This window comes from Nansenia antarctica (genome assembly GCF_963989245.1).
Source record: "Nansenia antarctica genome assembly, chromosome: 6".
In the NCBI taxonomy this organism is placed as follows: Eukaryota; Metazoa; Chordata; class Actinopteri; order Argentiniformes; family Microstomatidae; genus Nansenia; species Nansenia antarctica.
This window is the reverse complement of record NC_137676.1, coordinates 39,102,105-39,117,941: the sequence shown is the minus strand read 5'-3', so window position 1 is coordinate 39,117,941 and position 15,837 is coordinate 39,102,105. Positions and strand designations below refer to the sequence as shown.

At 42.9% G+C, this 15,837-nt stretch overlaps 1 protein-coding gene across 1 annotated transcript; it reads left to right on the top strand.

Annotated features, from left to right (window-relative positions):
• Positions 1-4,624: 4,624 nt before the first annotated feature.
• Positions 4,625-15,376, top strand: nr4a1 (nuclear receptor subfamily 4, group A, member 1; the record flags this gene model as incomplete). The annotated part of the gene is made up of 8 exons (XM_080534427.1): positions 4,625-4,649; positions 7,343-7,401; positions 11,984-12,748; positions 12,873-13,002; positions 13,168-13,331; positions 13,812-14,014; positions 14,160-14,338; positions 15,120-15,376. The coding sequence occupies 8 exons, from the start codon at positions 4,625-4,627 to the stop codon at positions 15,374-15,376; spliced, it is 1,782 nt and encodes a 593-aa protein (XP_080390553.1).
• Positions 15,377-15,837: the final 461 nt, after the last annotated feature.

Here is a 15,837-nt window from a genome sequence, read left to right as displayed (position 1 = left end):
TGACAGCGTGTGGTTTTGCTTTCCAGAGGAACTGATACCTAAGAGTGTATTGACACCCAAAGATGCACGTCGGGATGGGATGTATGTATACGGTTGACGGATTTTCGAAATATGTCAATATATTGTAAATACTGGTGTTAAATCAAACAAATAAAAGAAATAAAAACACACAAAAAAACACCCCAAGATGCACACTTGACTGCTGCTGCTAAAGACTCCTTTCCTCTTTGTGGCTCATACTTTCCACAGCAGTCTGGCACCGCAGCTCACAGTTTTATAAGACTCCATGCGTAATACACATGCCACTTTGTGTGAAGAATATACTGTATATATACTGTATATGTATCTATATCTATATCTATATATATATATTCGTTGTGGTTTACCGTTCATGTCAGGTGCCTGAATAGGCCTACTTAGGAAGAGAAAATACACAGACTGTCTATATTGAGACTTTTTCCAGCACATTCATGAAGCACAGGTGACCTACAGTGTATGTGAATGGAAGTTTTGTCAGAGCATGCCCCGAAACGGAGTTGAACTCCAACAGAAAGATACTTTACTGTACGTTGCCGATGGTGAAGATCTTTGTCAAGATAGTGACTGCACTGCAGCCTCCGAGCTAAAAGGTGGGAACAGTAGAGTAGTCCTATTGGACATTTTCTGTTGGTGGCAGTTGTTCTTAATCATCAATGTAAACACACCACTAATTCAACTGTGTTGGATTTGTGTAGGCTTCTTCCTCAAGATGAACTCAGTAAATGAATACCTCTCCCACTGCCCCCACACACACACGCAGTATTTTCCTGCCCAACTGAGTGACAGGTGTGAATACGTCTGTATATGAATATGCCTTTATTTCCCTATATGCTGCACAACAGTCTGCCAGGCTTTACCATGTAGCTGATCTCTTAGATTAGGGTTCTAGAGAAAACACAACAGCTGCACGCTGTCCGCTGTCCGAATCCAGTCATTATAGAAGGAGTGAATTCATCTGCTCTCTGGCAACTTTTTAATTTAAATTTGATTCATTTGAATTGACTAGTTGGTACATTCCATTGTTGCTGTTAGATTTAGAGTATGTGTGCAGCTGGTAAATGGCATGTTTCAGATCCAGTTTTCCGTTGGGGAGTTGGTTCCTCTTATGGTTTTACAATGTTTGCTTTCAGAAATGGTAGATAGGGGCTCTATCTAACTTTCTGCGGGGCCCAGCTGTCTCTCTCTCTCTCTCTCTCTCTCTCTCTCTCTCTCTCTCTCTCTCTCTCTCTCTCTCTCTCTCTCTCTCTCTCTCTCTCTCTCTCTCTTTATTGTCTAAATTTGAAACGGCTTTGGCCATTAGTAACTAGGAAGGCATATGACATAACATATACGCAACAGTTGTCAACATCTGTGTCTGTTACACACAATGTTACACATCCCCTCATTTCCACTTGGAGAAGGTCTTCAGACACACACACATGCACGCACGCACGCAGACACACACACACAGACACACACACACACACACACACACACACACACACACACACACACACACACAATGACAGGAAGTTACTGAAGGTGAATTATCTCTAATGAGCTGGACTCCCAGTGCAAGTTTATATCTATTTATATCTACTCCAAGATATAGCCTACGGATGCCATATTATAGAATCACTGCTCATTGACCTTTTTTGGAGTGTACAGTACCTGTAGATCAGAACGTAGCAGTGGTATAGTGCTGCACAGTTAGCTTTCCATTGTTTAGAGTTGAATCCTCTAATATAGAGTTGTTGCACCATTGTTACTTCAGTCTTCACCAGCTCTCAGAGGCACTGCTTTGTCCCACAATAACACTTCTTACGCCTGACCCCTATGGAGATCGGAGAAAGGGTTGGCTAAGTTTCAGCTCCTTCTCAAAGAGCACGTCTCTGCTCATTTCGAAGGCAGAAGAAAGGAAGCGGCGACAGTAACCATTTCCTGTCTCCAAAGAGAGGAAGCGTTAGGGTTCAGGCTGTTCTGGACTTCAAAAAAAAAGAATACATTCATACTGTACATAGCGCACACAACAGTGTACTGTCCTACCCCCCCCCCCCCAATGTTTCTGGCCTAAAGTAAGTAGGCTATGGAAACACAGGGGTCTTGCTGTGCGTCAGGAGCAGCTTGTGGGCCAGCCTACAGCCTGGCCTGCTACAATGTTTGTCCATGAGGAGAGAGGATGTTGATTCACGAGGGTTTTCCAGGAGCCAGCTCCCGGAAAGCAGCACAAGGATGGAGCCCAAAGATACTGTACTGTGTTCCCAGACATTTTATTGTGCTTGCATTGCAGCAGGAATTCTGTGTACCGGGTTTCCAAGAATCCAAGTCATTGTCTTCAGGGCCAGGCAAAAGCTGATGATTGATTTGAATGATCTGAGTGTATGATTTGAATGTGAAATAGATAACAGTCACACATTGTTCCATGACAGTATATTCTGGTTATGATGCAACTCTTTGGTGATATAAAGTTGACAGTAAACAAACTATGAAATTATAATTTGAGGTGACTGTTGATGAATGTGCAACAGAAACACACTGACAACAATTATTATAGGCAGGGATATGATAGACTATTTGAGTAATCCATAGAAATCCATTCTTAAATCCATTAATGTATTGACCCAAATCTATCAACAGCTGTTGTCCACATTTGTTCACAAAGTCATCTCTCCAAAAAAGTCATATTGAGAGCTTGTCATGAATGGAACAGTGTAGAGAGTAAAAAATAAGCAACATAGGTATGTAACGCTATTACCGAACAGAATATTGTGGTTCATCAATGAGCTAACTGAGCCTGTGAGGATGAGATACTGTAAGAGAATCACTGATCTCAGGAGTGGGGGTTGACTGACAGGATAATGACGACAGTGAAAGTGGACAGACAGACCAAGACAGGGTGAACGACTGATGCAATGGATGATTGCGTTTTGGCATTCTGGATCTAAAACTGTCGCAGAAGGGTTAGGGGAAGTTTGGGGTGACTGTCTGGTGTGTGGTTTCTGCACTGACGTTTTTTCCTGTTTCAGATCCTATGATCGCTGGCGCTGATCTCAGAGAAGGTGTGACAGTTTGTCATCTCAGAACCTCAAGTCATTCAGCTCTGCACTGTTGTTAGAAGTGATCAGTCTATATTCATTAGTACTTTCTTATCTGCCTGCCCCTTTACCTGAGGCATATATGCCACTGAGAGGGTGTGCCCTGATCAGTGATTTTATAAGCAGTGGTATCAAGGTGATTCTTTCCACGTCTGGAACGTAGTTACGGGACTGTGCTGTTTCTCTGGTCCACATGCCATTCCTGTTCAAGGAGAGTTGAACGGTTTTGGGATTTAACATAAAAACAGATGGTAACCGTACTGTGTGCTCACACAAAGCTGGGAATGCAATGTGTTTTGAACAGAGCCCAAGCATATGCACAACAGGGGGAGCTTCTCACTTCAAGATTATTCTAGATTATTCTAATCCACAATTTAAATCACACTTAATTTCCTGTGTGACTGCTATGGATGGTAAACTTGTATGGCGTCATGGGATTTTACCTGCGCCACTGTTGCTCAAATCAGTAACACTACCAGAGATGAGATAACTCTGAGCACAGTACTCTCTTGGAAATCCCCATCTGGGCCTTTTAAAGATGAATAGGATGGTGACCTTGAGCAGGTCCAGGAAACTTTGAGACAATAACATCGCTATTTCATCCATGAGCTGCCTCTGGAACTGCCAACAAGAGGAAATTCAAAGAAGAGAAATGCAACAGGAGTAAGACAGCCAACAGGCAGCACATGTGTGAGTCAGTGTGATGGCTATTGTCCCAGCCTTGGAGAGAAATCAAAACAAAAGCATGCCACGGAACCCGCCACGGCAAGGCCTGATGGCGTATAGGGGCTGTTGGAGGTGTTCCACAGCCTCCCCTTTCCCTGGCTCTGCCGCGTGTTTCGGGCCTCTCGTAACACTTCCTGACTCCTTTCCTGTGGGACCCTGGGAAAAAGGCCAGCGGACACTCCCCACCTCTGCCCAGGGACGGGCCAGCCGTCCGCCACAGCGACCTCACCGGTTATTGAGGAAAACCACAGAACTAGTGTCCAGAGGCTGAGGTGTTTCTTGAAATGATGATGATGATGATGATGATGATTATGTGTTCTGAAGAAGTTTGTGTTTCCTGATCTGATTGGCCCCCCAGACTTGACTCTGTGGTGGATTTGTCCTTCCTGCGCAGTGTGCAGACCTCAGAAATCAACAGTACTGATTAGAGAAATTATAGAGAGTTTCTGTATAGGGGTTTGGTTCTCTTTCACTATCCACACACATCCTCTGTTCCCTTCAACGTTAACTGTATTACCTTTATTATTTTTTCTATTCTAGAACACAATGTAATCATGTCAAATTGATTAGTGGGTTTCATTCACTAATAAAGAACACATGACTCTGTAGAAGCACTATTCTGTGACTATTCTGTACGTTTTGATAAATTCAAGTAGTTCTCAGCATGACAAAACTTCGAAATCCAAAACGTGATATCATTATTCCACTGAATTCAGGAACTTCTTTGCATGTCTTGTATGCATCTGCGTATTGCAGCCAATAGCCAATAGCCAACTACCACAACGATGACGTCAGCCGATCTGGACCTCGGTAAGAAACCACTTTTGGAAGTCTCACATGTCCACATGAGCCCAGTTGTGTGACCTAGGGTGTGTGGGCAGTGGAAGGGGAAGAATGTCTGAGTGGGAGTACTCAATAGAGGCATTCTCACTGTCACAACCAACAGAACAATGGCAGAAAAGACGTTTTGTATCCAAATGCAACAAAAGCCAAACTTGAAGACAGAGGACATTATATTTCAGATGTACTGGGGAGAAATATCTACAATGAACACAGTATCCAGCTGAAATTTGCATAATCTTGATCAATGTATTGTCAGTAGTAGACAGTAGAGCTGTATGTACTGTTCACTCTACTGTATGCTAACTGAGTTGAGTCTGTGTTAGGTTTGGTAAACCTATAGGGATTATTCACTCTTTTGGAGAATTCGACATATTTGAAATCCTATAACTTTGTTGAAACAGATCTGACTTATGTGATATTTATCCAATGTTCTGGTGAGAGTGATGGGTTCAGATGAGTTCTTGAATGCCTCAAAAATGCTACAGTGACAGAAGCTATTTCAGAAAATGTGTCATCATCATCATCATCATCATCAATTGTGCTCTCATACTGCCCTCCAGTGGCGTAACTGCTCATAAACACAAAGCGATGTCGGGGCTGGCCAAATAGTGTCCGCCTGATGTAATCAATGTGGGTGCTCCATAATGCCTCTCAGTGGTCTTCAACCGGGGGTCCGCGACCCCTAGGGGGTCCGCAGAGGTACTTGTCCGCCAAATTTTTTCAGAATAATTAACAATTTTCACCAAAATAATTTGTGACAATTAAAAAATATAACAAAAGTTATATTGAGTAAACTACAAGCATTAATAGGCAATAATAAGCTACTTTTGACAAAAAACTATTTACAATAAAAATTTACTATTTACTATTTGCATTATGGGTAATGACCCGAGGCACTGTTGAAGCTGAGTGTTGATTCAACTGGTTGAGTTAAACGTGCGCAAGTTGTCCGAGTCCAATAATTATATTATAACTTCACATTATTAGTTACTACTATTAATTAGTGAAGCAGGATGGATACATTTGTAACAGTAACGAGACCTCGAGCTCGAGATCCAACGGCTAGGCCTACTCCTTCCACCTCGGCCCCAGCAGCGCCTGCCCCAGGGGCAGATAAACGCAAAAGAGAAAAGTCCCGAAAATATTCAGAAGTGTACCTAAAGTTTGGATTTACTTTCATAGAAACCGAAGGAGTGGAATTGCTACAAAGTTATTATAGGCCTTTAAATGTGACGTTTAAAAAAATGTATTACATGTGGGGGTCCCTTTTCTGGTTGTCTCTCGTCCAAGGGGTCCTTGGGCTGAAAAGGTTGAAGACCCCTGCTCTATATCACAAATGTACATTTGAAAAGTAAGTAAGCTAGCGTGTTTTAATATAAAATGGCCATGGCAACATAAAAGCTATAGCTGACTAGTGAGCCTGCATAAACCTTAATGCTATTGAAGTGCAAGAAGATGCAAGTGTCGGCATAGCAACGGCGTTTGAAAGACGTTGATTACATCAGACGGACAGTATTTGGCAGGCGGACATAATCTGGCATGATAGCCTCGTATACAGTCTCTTTGGGGTTGTTCAAGGCTAAGAGGCAAAGATTAGATCATAGGTCTGAATCATTTTTCAGTCAGATCAGATCTGAAATACAGATGTCTGTTTTGATTAATCAAATAGGTGTTAGATTAAAAGAACTGAATAACTAGAAGCATTTGTGTTTGTTTAACACACAGTTTTGTCATCAGATGTCAATAGTGCTATTGATAAGGTTATAAATGGTCACTGGGTTGGCAAGTGCCTTGGCTTCACATGGAATATAATAGCTCCCTAATTAAGGTCAGTGAGAGTTCTGCAGCTCGAATGAGAATAAACCTGTGAAATGTCAGAGGAGATCTCTGCCCAGCAGTAGCACCATTTGGTTTAGTAACATGAGTCATGGGGTGGTGGCGCTTTTGACAGATTCGCACAATTCACACCGTTGGATATCAACCTCCATGTCTGAAATCCAACACATGGAGCGCGCTGGTGTTTATGGGCAGCACTCTTAGTGGAACAACAGCAAACTGTGAAACATACTGTCAACTATTAGCAGCAGCCACTTTTGCTGTATGATTTCAGCTCTGCAGCTAATACTGGAATCTTGATTTAATGAGACTCTAACACCTCAAACTTAACTCTGTTGCATTCATAGATATCTTATAACTTACACATCTGTGAACCTTGATATGGAGCTACATATTAATTATGTATACAATATGTATTATCGTATTATTATGTGCTTATATCTGTGCTATATTGATATATACATGAACAAAACATTGAGGGTTCATTTAGGATTATTGTGTTTTTAGGTGAATTAATGTTCACCTCCTAATAGTATAGGACCTATACTGTACCTAATCACAGTCAATCCCATATTGCACCACCAGGTGGAGCATGTACAGTATGCAGCACATGGACTGTGTTGCATACCTCAGCAGAGGGGAGAACCTGGATATAGCTGATACAGTCCCAGCTTCTCACTGGTCAGTTGTTTGATTGATAGTCACGGCTGTAGTCCTTCGGGCACGGAAAGTCATTGAAAGTAAATGCCCCAATTGCATTGCATTCATGTTCCTTTCTGAATTGACTGTATTGAAATACAATTGACTCCCAATCCTGTTCTTAGGGCCATGCCACTCCCTCTCCCAGACTGAGAAGTGTCTGACCAGTGATGATGAAATCCTGGTGACTATCTAGGCTTCACCCAAGGGCAACATCTGGGATTTTACATGACAGTTCTGTATTGAATGTTTTATTAGATGACGATTGCATATTGCAAAATAAATGTGGTGTTTTGGCAGACGTGTTTATCTGCATTTTTTTAAATTATTTTTTTGCTACAGTACGGTACTCTGCGACCATGAGTCGTAATAATTTATGTTGTCTATATTTAAACAAGCTCCAATGTATTAACTTTTTTTTTCATTCGAGCCTGGAGAGTGGAACACGATAAGGACAGCGGTGACTTAAGCCTCCGGGAGGAATGCTGGAGCTCTACAAAGCACTCTAACAACAGCTCATGTGTCTCTCTACGGGAACATCTAGCAACCCAGCGGTCATGTTTTTAGACAAGACTGATTACTTGTTCAGTCACCACTTCGTAGCATGATATTTCTGTCCTTTCCCTCAATGCAATCTTTCTATGTTTACAGCTCTAGCTTTGAGATACTGCAGACCATTGAGTTGGACACATTCATGCATCAAACAAGACGGCTCTCTTATTTGTCACTCAGTACTATCTGACCATTGAAGTGGCTCTACGATACCACAAAATAGAGCACACATAGAGCTGCTATGCACTGACTACACTCTTTGATGTACTTCTTTCTTCACCCAAAACTAATCGACTAACTAATTAGTCCAAATATGTTTGCCATCAGAGGGATGTACTAACTCAGATGGTGTGTTCAGATGTCTGTTTCCCCTGACTGCTCTGAAGACAATCGTTCTAGTGTGTACTGTGTACTACTTAGTTCTATTGTCTTCTCCAGCTCTATATCCCTCAGGAGTGGCTGATGGAGGTAGAAGTCGGAGGACAGCCTCATTGAATGGAATGAGGATTGGTATGAAACCTGTCCTCTGATTTCTAACTCCACCATGCTCCACTGATATCCCTCTGTAACAAGAATGACTCAAGCTCACTCAAAGCTCCATCTTGCGTAATGCCATCTAATCTCTTGCTGAATACATATAAAATAGATTAATACAATGCAAGATGGGTGTGGCTGTATTACTTTTCTAGTGTAGTGTAGAACTAGCTTACTCTGCAGAAATGAACAGCTGACTAATAAATCACTTAAGAGTAACAGGTGGTTGGTGGTGCTTAGGCCCTGGGCACCATGGTGTGTGTTACCAAACAAAAGTGTGTTTGAGAGTCAAAACGTGCCCTGTGAAGTATTTACATATGCATTACATTGGTACAGTAGGTTAAATATAAATACTAGTGCTAGCACACACTGTTGCACTGATCTTCCTTTAACTGAACTTACTAACTGAGTCAAACATGCCATGTTACATGGGTTCACTGTACTATTACAAACAATGCAATACACAACTTAAGCACTAGGCAGTTGAGCAGTTATTTGTAGAACACACATTGTATTCCTATCCGGATGAATTACTTCCTGACAAGTGAACTAGTCAACGACTTTGACCAACCATCATTATAACACAAACACTTTCATCATCATTCATCGTCCTCCCAAACCAAAGTTAATACACAAAGAGGGAAGTCAGTGATGTCACCAAATACCCAAGTAAATATCCAAGTATACGTCATCGCCACGGGAGACACTGGCCCCGCTGTTCTGTGCCAGACAAGCATCTAGCTTTTTTCCCTTTTTTCCCCACAATGAACTACGGAGGTAGAATCAGAGTACAGTAGCTGGAATAGCGCCTGGTGCTGGCATGACATCACAAGTGTAGCAATACAGGGAAGCCCTCAATGGGATTGTGACTGGCAGAGGGAATGTGGCCTTGATTCTGAAGCAGGAGAGGCACATTATCAGTGGCAAACACAATGCAAAGTAAAACCAGTAGTGAAAGATAACTTGTAGAGGCTAATTACATTTTCACATCTAATGGTATGCACAGAATACAGAGTACCACAGTAATCATTAACAGACAATTTATATAATTGGCAGGGTTTTGATACATGCTGGGTGTCCTCAAATAGTCAGGCTGTGCCAGTATAATGAGCAATACAACATTCCACCTTAGCTAGTGAGACACCTGGTCTTCCACTTGTCGAGTGAATTGTGTGTCTTGTTGGTGTAACGCCGCAATGAGTAAGCAACTCATAATATACCCCTGAGGCCCACGGCCCCCCTTACACCAGCTCATTGAGGAATTAATAACACTTACGCGAGAGGAGTCAATATAGCTTTTACTCCAAAGGGGTCATCATGGTGTTATAAATGCCATTCAGGGGCCACACATATAACATCATTTGCTGGCATCTCAACCGTAATGAGGAAATCAAAACTCCAGGTGTGGAGAGAAAGTAATTTATATCTGCTGAGGCTGAGGCTTTTATCGAAAGCAATTTACATTGCATAGAGTGCATCTTTCATTATATTTGGTCTCAGCGGGAATCAAACCCACAACCTTAGCGCTGTTAACACCATCTTTTACCAACGGAGCCACAAAGTAAAATCAAACTTTGCACCAATTTGCACACATATTTTTTTTCGTTCTAGAACCTAAAAGGGTTCTTTGGTTGTTCATGAGGGAGAACCCTTTGAAGAATGCATTTTCCATCATTCCACAGGTGCACATTTTGCACATGATTTAAATGCTAATGCTAATACTGCTAATCTACAATAGAGGTGTGGATCTAGTGCGGTGTTATAATGAGCATCCAAAATCAAGCTTTGAGTATCATTAATCGTTTCATCTCATGGCATTTAATCTTATAACAGCATTTCCTCTATACTGGTTGAACACGCACAGCACAGAATGTTTATGGGTACTGCAGTGTGAAATAGTTGTTAAAGTTTAGAAACTTCAATGCGATGCATGCACAACGCACCAAGCACATTTGCTGATTGCGCATCTGTTGTTGAATCTTTCAGAATATTGTATGTGCAATTCGAACATTTGCGTTGTGCATGCATCACATCGCAGTTTCTACCCTTTGACAAAAACTATGATGATATGACAATCTGGAGGCTTGTTACAACAGTAAGGTTACATTTGAAGCCCTACTTCGGTGACCGTTTGCTGCTGCATTGAAAATTGTCTGTTTTCTTTTGTGACATGTGACATGATACTTCCTAAATAACAAACTTCTGTGTGTGTGTGTGTGTGTGTGTGTGTGTGTGTGTGTGTGTGTGTGTGTGTGTGTGTGTGTGTGTGTGTGTGTGTGTGTGTGCGCGTGTGTGTGTGTGTTTGGTTCTGGGTATGTTTGCGCAATGGAATCCCAGAGTGCGTCACCGACAGGGACTTTTGTCTGAAAGCCACCCGATTGGCCACACACTGGAAAGATCCCCGCCCCTGCATCGCCTTGTATGGAGAATGGAACGGAGCGCCCCTCTGACGTAATGGCACAATAAAATTGATTGTATAAATGTGTTCCCGTGTCTTCGGCTTAATGACTGCACAGAAACTTCAGAGGACAGATAGCCTATGATGACCACGCTCTTGGAATACAGACATTGCTTAAAGTCGTGTAGTGAAATACAGGTAGGCAAGCAATTTGCTTTCACGTCTTGCTGTCTGTGTAATATTCAGTGCCGATATAATGGCAGATGTCTTTATTGACCTATCTTTCTTATTTGCTCAATGATTGACATTAAAACGGTGCATATAAAACTACAGGCATTTAGCCTAATGTGTGCAAAATAGCAAAAATCTGAGTGAAGATCTATGACAGACCTTCACAGAGTGTTCTTTTTAACCATGAAGAGAGCACACAGGTGGGTAACATGATGATTTCTGGATTTTATTGCTTACAAGAGTAGTCAAAATACAATAACATTTTACCAACAAATATTATAACACACTGTATGTTCATACTATAACTATGAATCAAGTCATAAGCATGCATCTTGGAAACATGTATTTAATACCAATATCATGTAATATAGGTGTTAAGACACAGTTGTCTGTCCAGCAGAGAGGTTTCCAATAGATCCAATAATCTTCTCCCTGCGTTCAATATTCTGTTAGATTAAAGTAATATATTGGTCAATTACATTAACATTGTAAGAAGTAACGTTACCTATAGCAATATTGCAGGGACACAACAAATACTTGAATGTGTCTCATGGTGTGTCAATAATTCAATGTTTGTTCATTTAAATGTAACTTTAATCTGACTGTTTCATTCAGTGAGGGTGTACACACCCTCTTGGTTCAACCTATTGCCTCTGCAACCCTCTGTTCATTTGGCAAGTTACCATGTTCTGAAATCCAACCCCTCCATATATCCCAGACAGTTGAACTTCAAGGGTTTCCAGGGGGTTGGAAGTTCAGGAATATATTAAGCTGCAGGCAAGGCTGTCTTATGTGGGACAGACAGCTTTCTAGGCTTTCTCAGAATTTAGTAGTGGGCTAAATGTACTTCTATCTACTGTGGATGGTGGCCATTTATATGGGAATCTGAAGATGTATTGCAAACCCTTTCAAATATTGGACTTGATAATGTGACAATGCAATATCTACACATATCATTCTACAAACACCATTCCTCAAGAAGCAAATACTTTTCAAAATTGTTGATCAAGTCTGATTTTATATTGATTTTGTCTGCACATCTTACCCCCAGCACGGAGGGCATGAGAACGACCTCTTCAGCTCTGAGCTTCTGAGCCTAGACTTGACCTCTAGGTTGGCCATGGATGTTAGTAGCCATCAAGACCAGTTCTCGACCCCCGGCTCCCTGCCAAGCATCAACTCCCTGGTGGGCACCTACATGGGTGAGTTCGATGCCTACTCGTGTCAGATCACCACAGCCCCTAACACTGCTGGAAACGCCTCGGGACAGAAGTCACCCTTTAAACTGGACGACTTCCAAGTCTATGGCTACCCAGGAACATTCTCGCTGAGCTACCTCGATGAGGCACTGTCTTCTGGAGGCTCGGACTATTTCGGCAGCTCTGCATCGATCTCTTCTCCCTCCACCCCAAGCTTCCAGACCCAGCCCACGTCTGTTTGGGATTCCGCCTTCGGCCCCTACTCTCCCAACCCGGGGTGTTGGGTGGCTGATAAGAATGCATCGCCTCAGCCGTCCTCTTTCTTCCCCTTTGTCCCAGCATCAGCAGAGGATCTGTCTCCTCTTGGACTCCAACAATGCCAGCTGGGTGAGCAAGACCCCTTTGCTCTGGTCCAGCAGCACTCCTCGCCCCTGCCCTACTCTCCCCTGGCCTTAGACCCTGGCAGCCTAGATGGGACTGCCTTTATGGATGGGAGCCTGTCACCCAAGGCGCACAGCCCAAATGGAAATGAGGGCAGCTGCGCTGTGTGTGGGGACAATGCTTCCTGTCAGCATTACGGGGTTCGCACCTGTGAGGGTTGCAAAGGGTTTTTTAAGGTGTGCAGCCTCATTTTCATGGACATTCTTAATGAATTAGTCTGAGAAAATGAATGAATCATCTCAGTGGTCTTGGTTAGAGACTTGATTTGATAATATGCCTTTGACTCTGTGTGCTTTGCAGCGTACTGTGCAGAAAAACTCCAAATACGTGTGCCTTGCTAACAAGGACTGTCCAGTGGACAAGCGGCGGCGGAACCGTTGTCAGTTTTGCCGTTTCCAGAAGTGTCTGGTTGTTGGCATGGTGAAGGAAGGTGAGTTCAGCAGAACATTTCCCACCACATCTCCCAATCACCTTTTCTCCATCTTGGTAACAATTTACAGTATGTAGTAATGCTGTAATTATTAACTAAAGAAATAACATTACAGGCCTATTAAAATGTTTGATACCTCCCTCTCTCTCTCTTTCTCCCTCTAAGTTGTGAGAACAGATAGCTTGAAAGGTCGAAGAGGTCGTCTGCCCTCCAAACCAAAAGTAGTCCAGGATCAGACGTCTGCCAGTTCTCCAGTCAGTATCATTGCTTCCCTTGTGAGAGTGCACATCGACTCCAACCCCGGTGTTGGCAAACTGGATTACTCCAAGGTGAGAACAACAAATCCACCTTTGGGGCCTGTCTATCATGACAGCTTTTGGTCCGCTGTATCCACAAGGAGGAAACAACAAACAAGAGAATGCAATTGAGATACTGTCATACCATGCAAAAAATAAATATAAATGAATAATAATAATAATAATAATAATAATAATTTTAAAATCCTTCTGGCCTTAGAGTACTTTTCCTTCTATGACTAGTGGATAGATGATTCACTTACTTAATCAAATATATTTATTGTAAGTCGCTTTGGAATAAGGTGTCTGCTAAATGCCAAAAAAGCTAGAATTTACATACCTGTAATCATGTCTTTTGCTCTATGCCACTATTTGCATTCTCTGGTGAACTACTTAAACTATGTGTAAACTATGTTTCGTTGATTTTGTACTTGTACTCTGTCAATGACAATAAAGTTAAGTCTAAATCTAATCTAAACTAACAGAACCAACTCCTCTCTCCTTGGCTTCCAGTACCAGGAGACTGTGGCCAGCCTGTCAGAGAAAGAGGATGCTGGTGACATCAAACAGTTCTACGACCTGCTCACAGCCTCCATGGAGGTGATCAAGAGTTGGGCAGAGAACGTCCCAGGGTTCTTAGCCTTCTGCTTAGACGACCGGGAGCTGCTTTTGGAGTCTGCTTTCATTGAACTTTTCATTCTGCGACTCGCATACAGGTGAGAATCATTTCATATCACCACTGAAATGACATATATACGGGTCTATCAAAGTCTTAGTTTATCTAACTGAACAATTTCTTTCTTTTGTCTATAATTGATTTATAGTTTCAATCTAAACATGACTAATCCCATCTAACCTGAGGTCCAACGCTGAGACGAACAAGCTCATCTTCTGCAACGGCACGGTGCTCCACCGGATGCAGTGTGTGCGAGGCTTCGGTGACTGGATCGACTCCATTATGGACTTCTCTCAAAGCCTCCATCGTATGAACCTGGATGTGTCATCCTTTTCCTGTCTCACAACGCTGGTCTTGATCACTGGTGAGAACTCAACCCACAGCCCTTATCATGTAGCGTACTGTAGCTCCTCTGAGACAGTCATTGACAGACATTGACTCATATGCCCCCGGGTCTATAGATGTAGACATCACACCAGTATGGCATTCCTGCATAGTGTAAATGTCTGCTGTCAGTCTTTATGCTGATCGTGAGATGTCTGGAGAAGGTGGTAGACTATCATACAAACATGTATCAATGAACAATTTTGCCCTAGGTTTATCGTCTTTAATTAGATTCAACATATTTTTTTATTTTTTTTATCCCTTTTTCACCCAATTTGGTATCCAATTGAACCCAACCTAGCATCCAATTATCCCCTGCCTATTGCGTAGGATCCGCCGCCCGACCCCGTAGCCGGCAGCCCCAGAGGAGATCGCCAGGCAGACTAGCTGACTGGCTTCTCGAGCCCGACACCGTTATTCCGGCACCCAGGGGGCGGTGTTGCGCGACGGATCCTTGTCCGGAAATAGTCCTATACCGCCCTCGGGAGCGGCCGCTCAATATGCCGCTCCCTGTGTGCCCTGGCCATATCCGGGTCTGGCGAGACCGGGATTCGATCCCAGTCCCCGGTGGGCAGCTTGCACTAGTGGCTAGTGCTTAGACCGCTACACCACCGCGGGGCCTTAGATTCAACATTTCATTCACAAATAAAAATGCTGTATGCACATTAGTAATGTTTCATGGTGCGGAATTCTAAATGTGTCCATTGTCTATCTATTGACAAGATTATACTCATATATATGTTCTCTCATTATTGACACAGACCGCCACGGTCTTCAGGAGCCCAAGCGCGTGGAGGAGTTCCAGAACCAGCTCATCACCTGCCTTAAAGATCACGTTTCCAGTTGTGCTGCCGACTCCACACGGCCCAGCTATCTGTCCAGGCTGCTGGGGAAGCTGCCTGATCTGCGGACGTTATGCACACAGGGCCTGCAGCGCATCTTTTACCTGAAGCTTGAAGACTTGGTCCCGTCACCGCCCTTAGTGGACAAACTTTTCATGGACACATTGCCTTTCTGAGAGACAGAGCACCTGTGATTAAGGAATGCCAAGCGATCACAATGCTGGAGAATGGGACAAATAATCAAATATGGCAAGACATAGAAGTACTGAATGATATTGTGGCCCTATCCCGATTCCCTTCCTACCCCTACGGCTCGTTTTGGAGTGCCACTCACTTTGGAGCCAAGGCCTCTGAACAGAGCCACAAGGCCTAGTGGTTGAAATCTTTCCCTATGAAATGGGACAACCCTTCAAGACCCTGATACATCATCAGTAGATCAAACAAGTCATCAAATAAAAAAGAACAATGCTTCATTATCAGACCATGACAGAAGAACGGTACTCTGTAGGCTATCAACCTGTGATCTTACCCTGCCAGTCTGCACTGATATAGGACAACAGTGCAACAACTTCGCGGCTGAACTTTAGTTAAATTTCGGGCGTCATATGCCATCAAAGGGGGGAAATGCGACATGAAA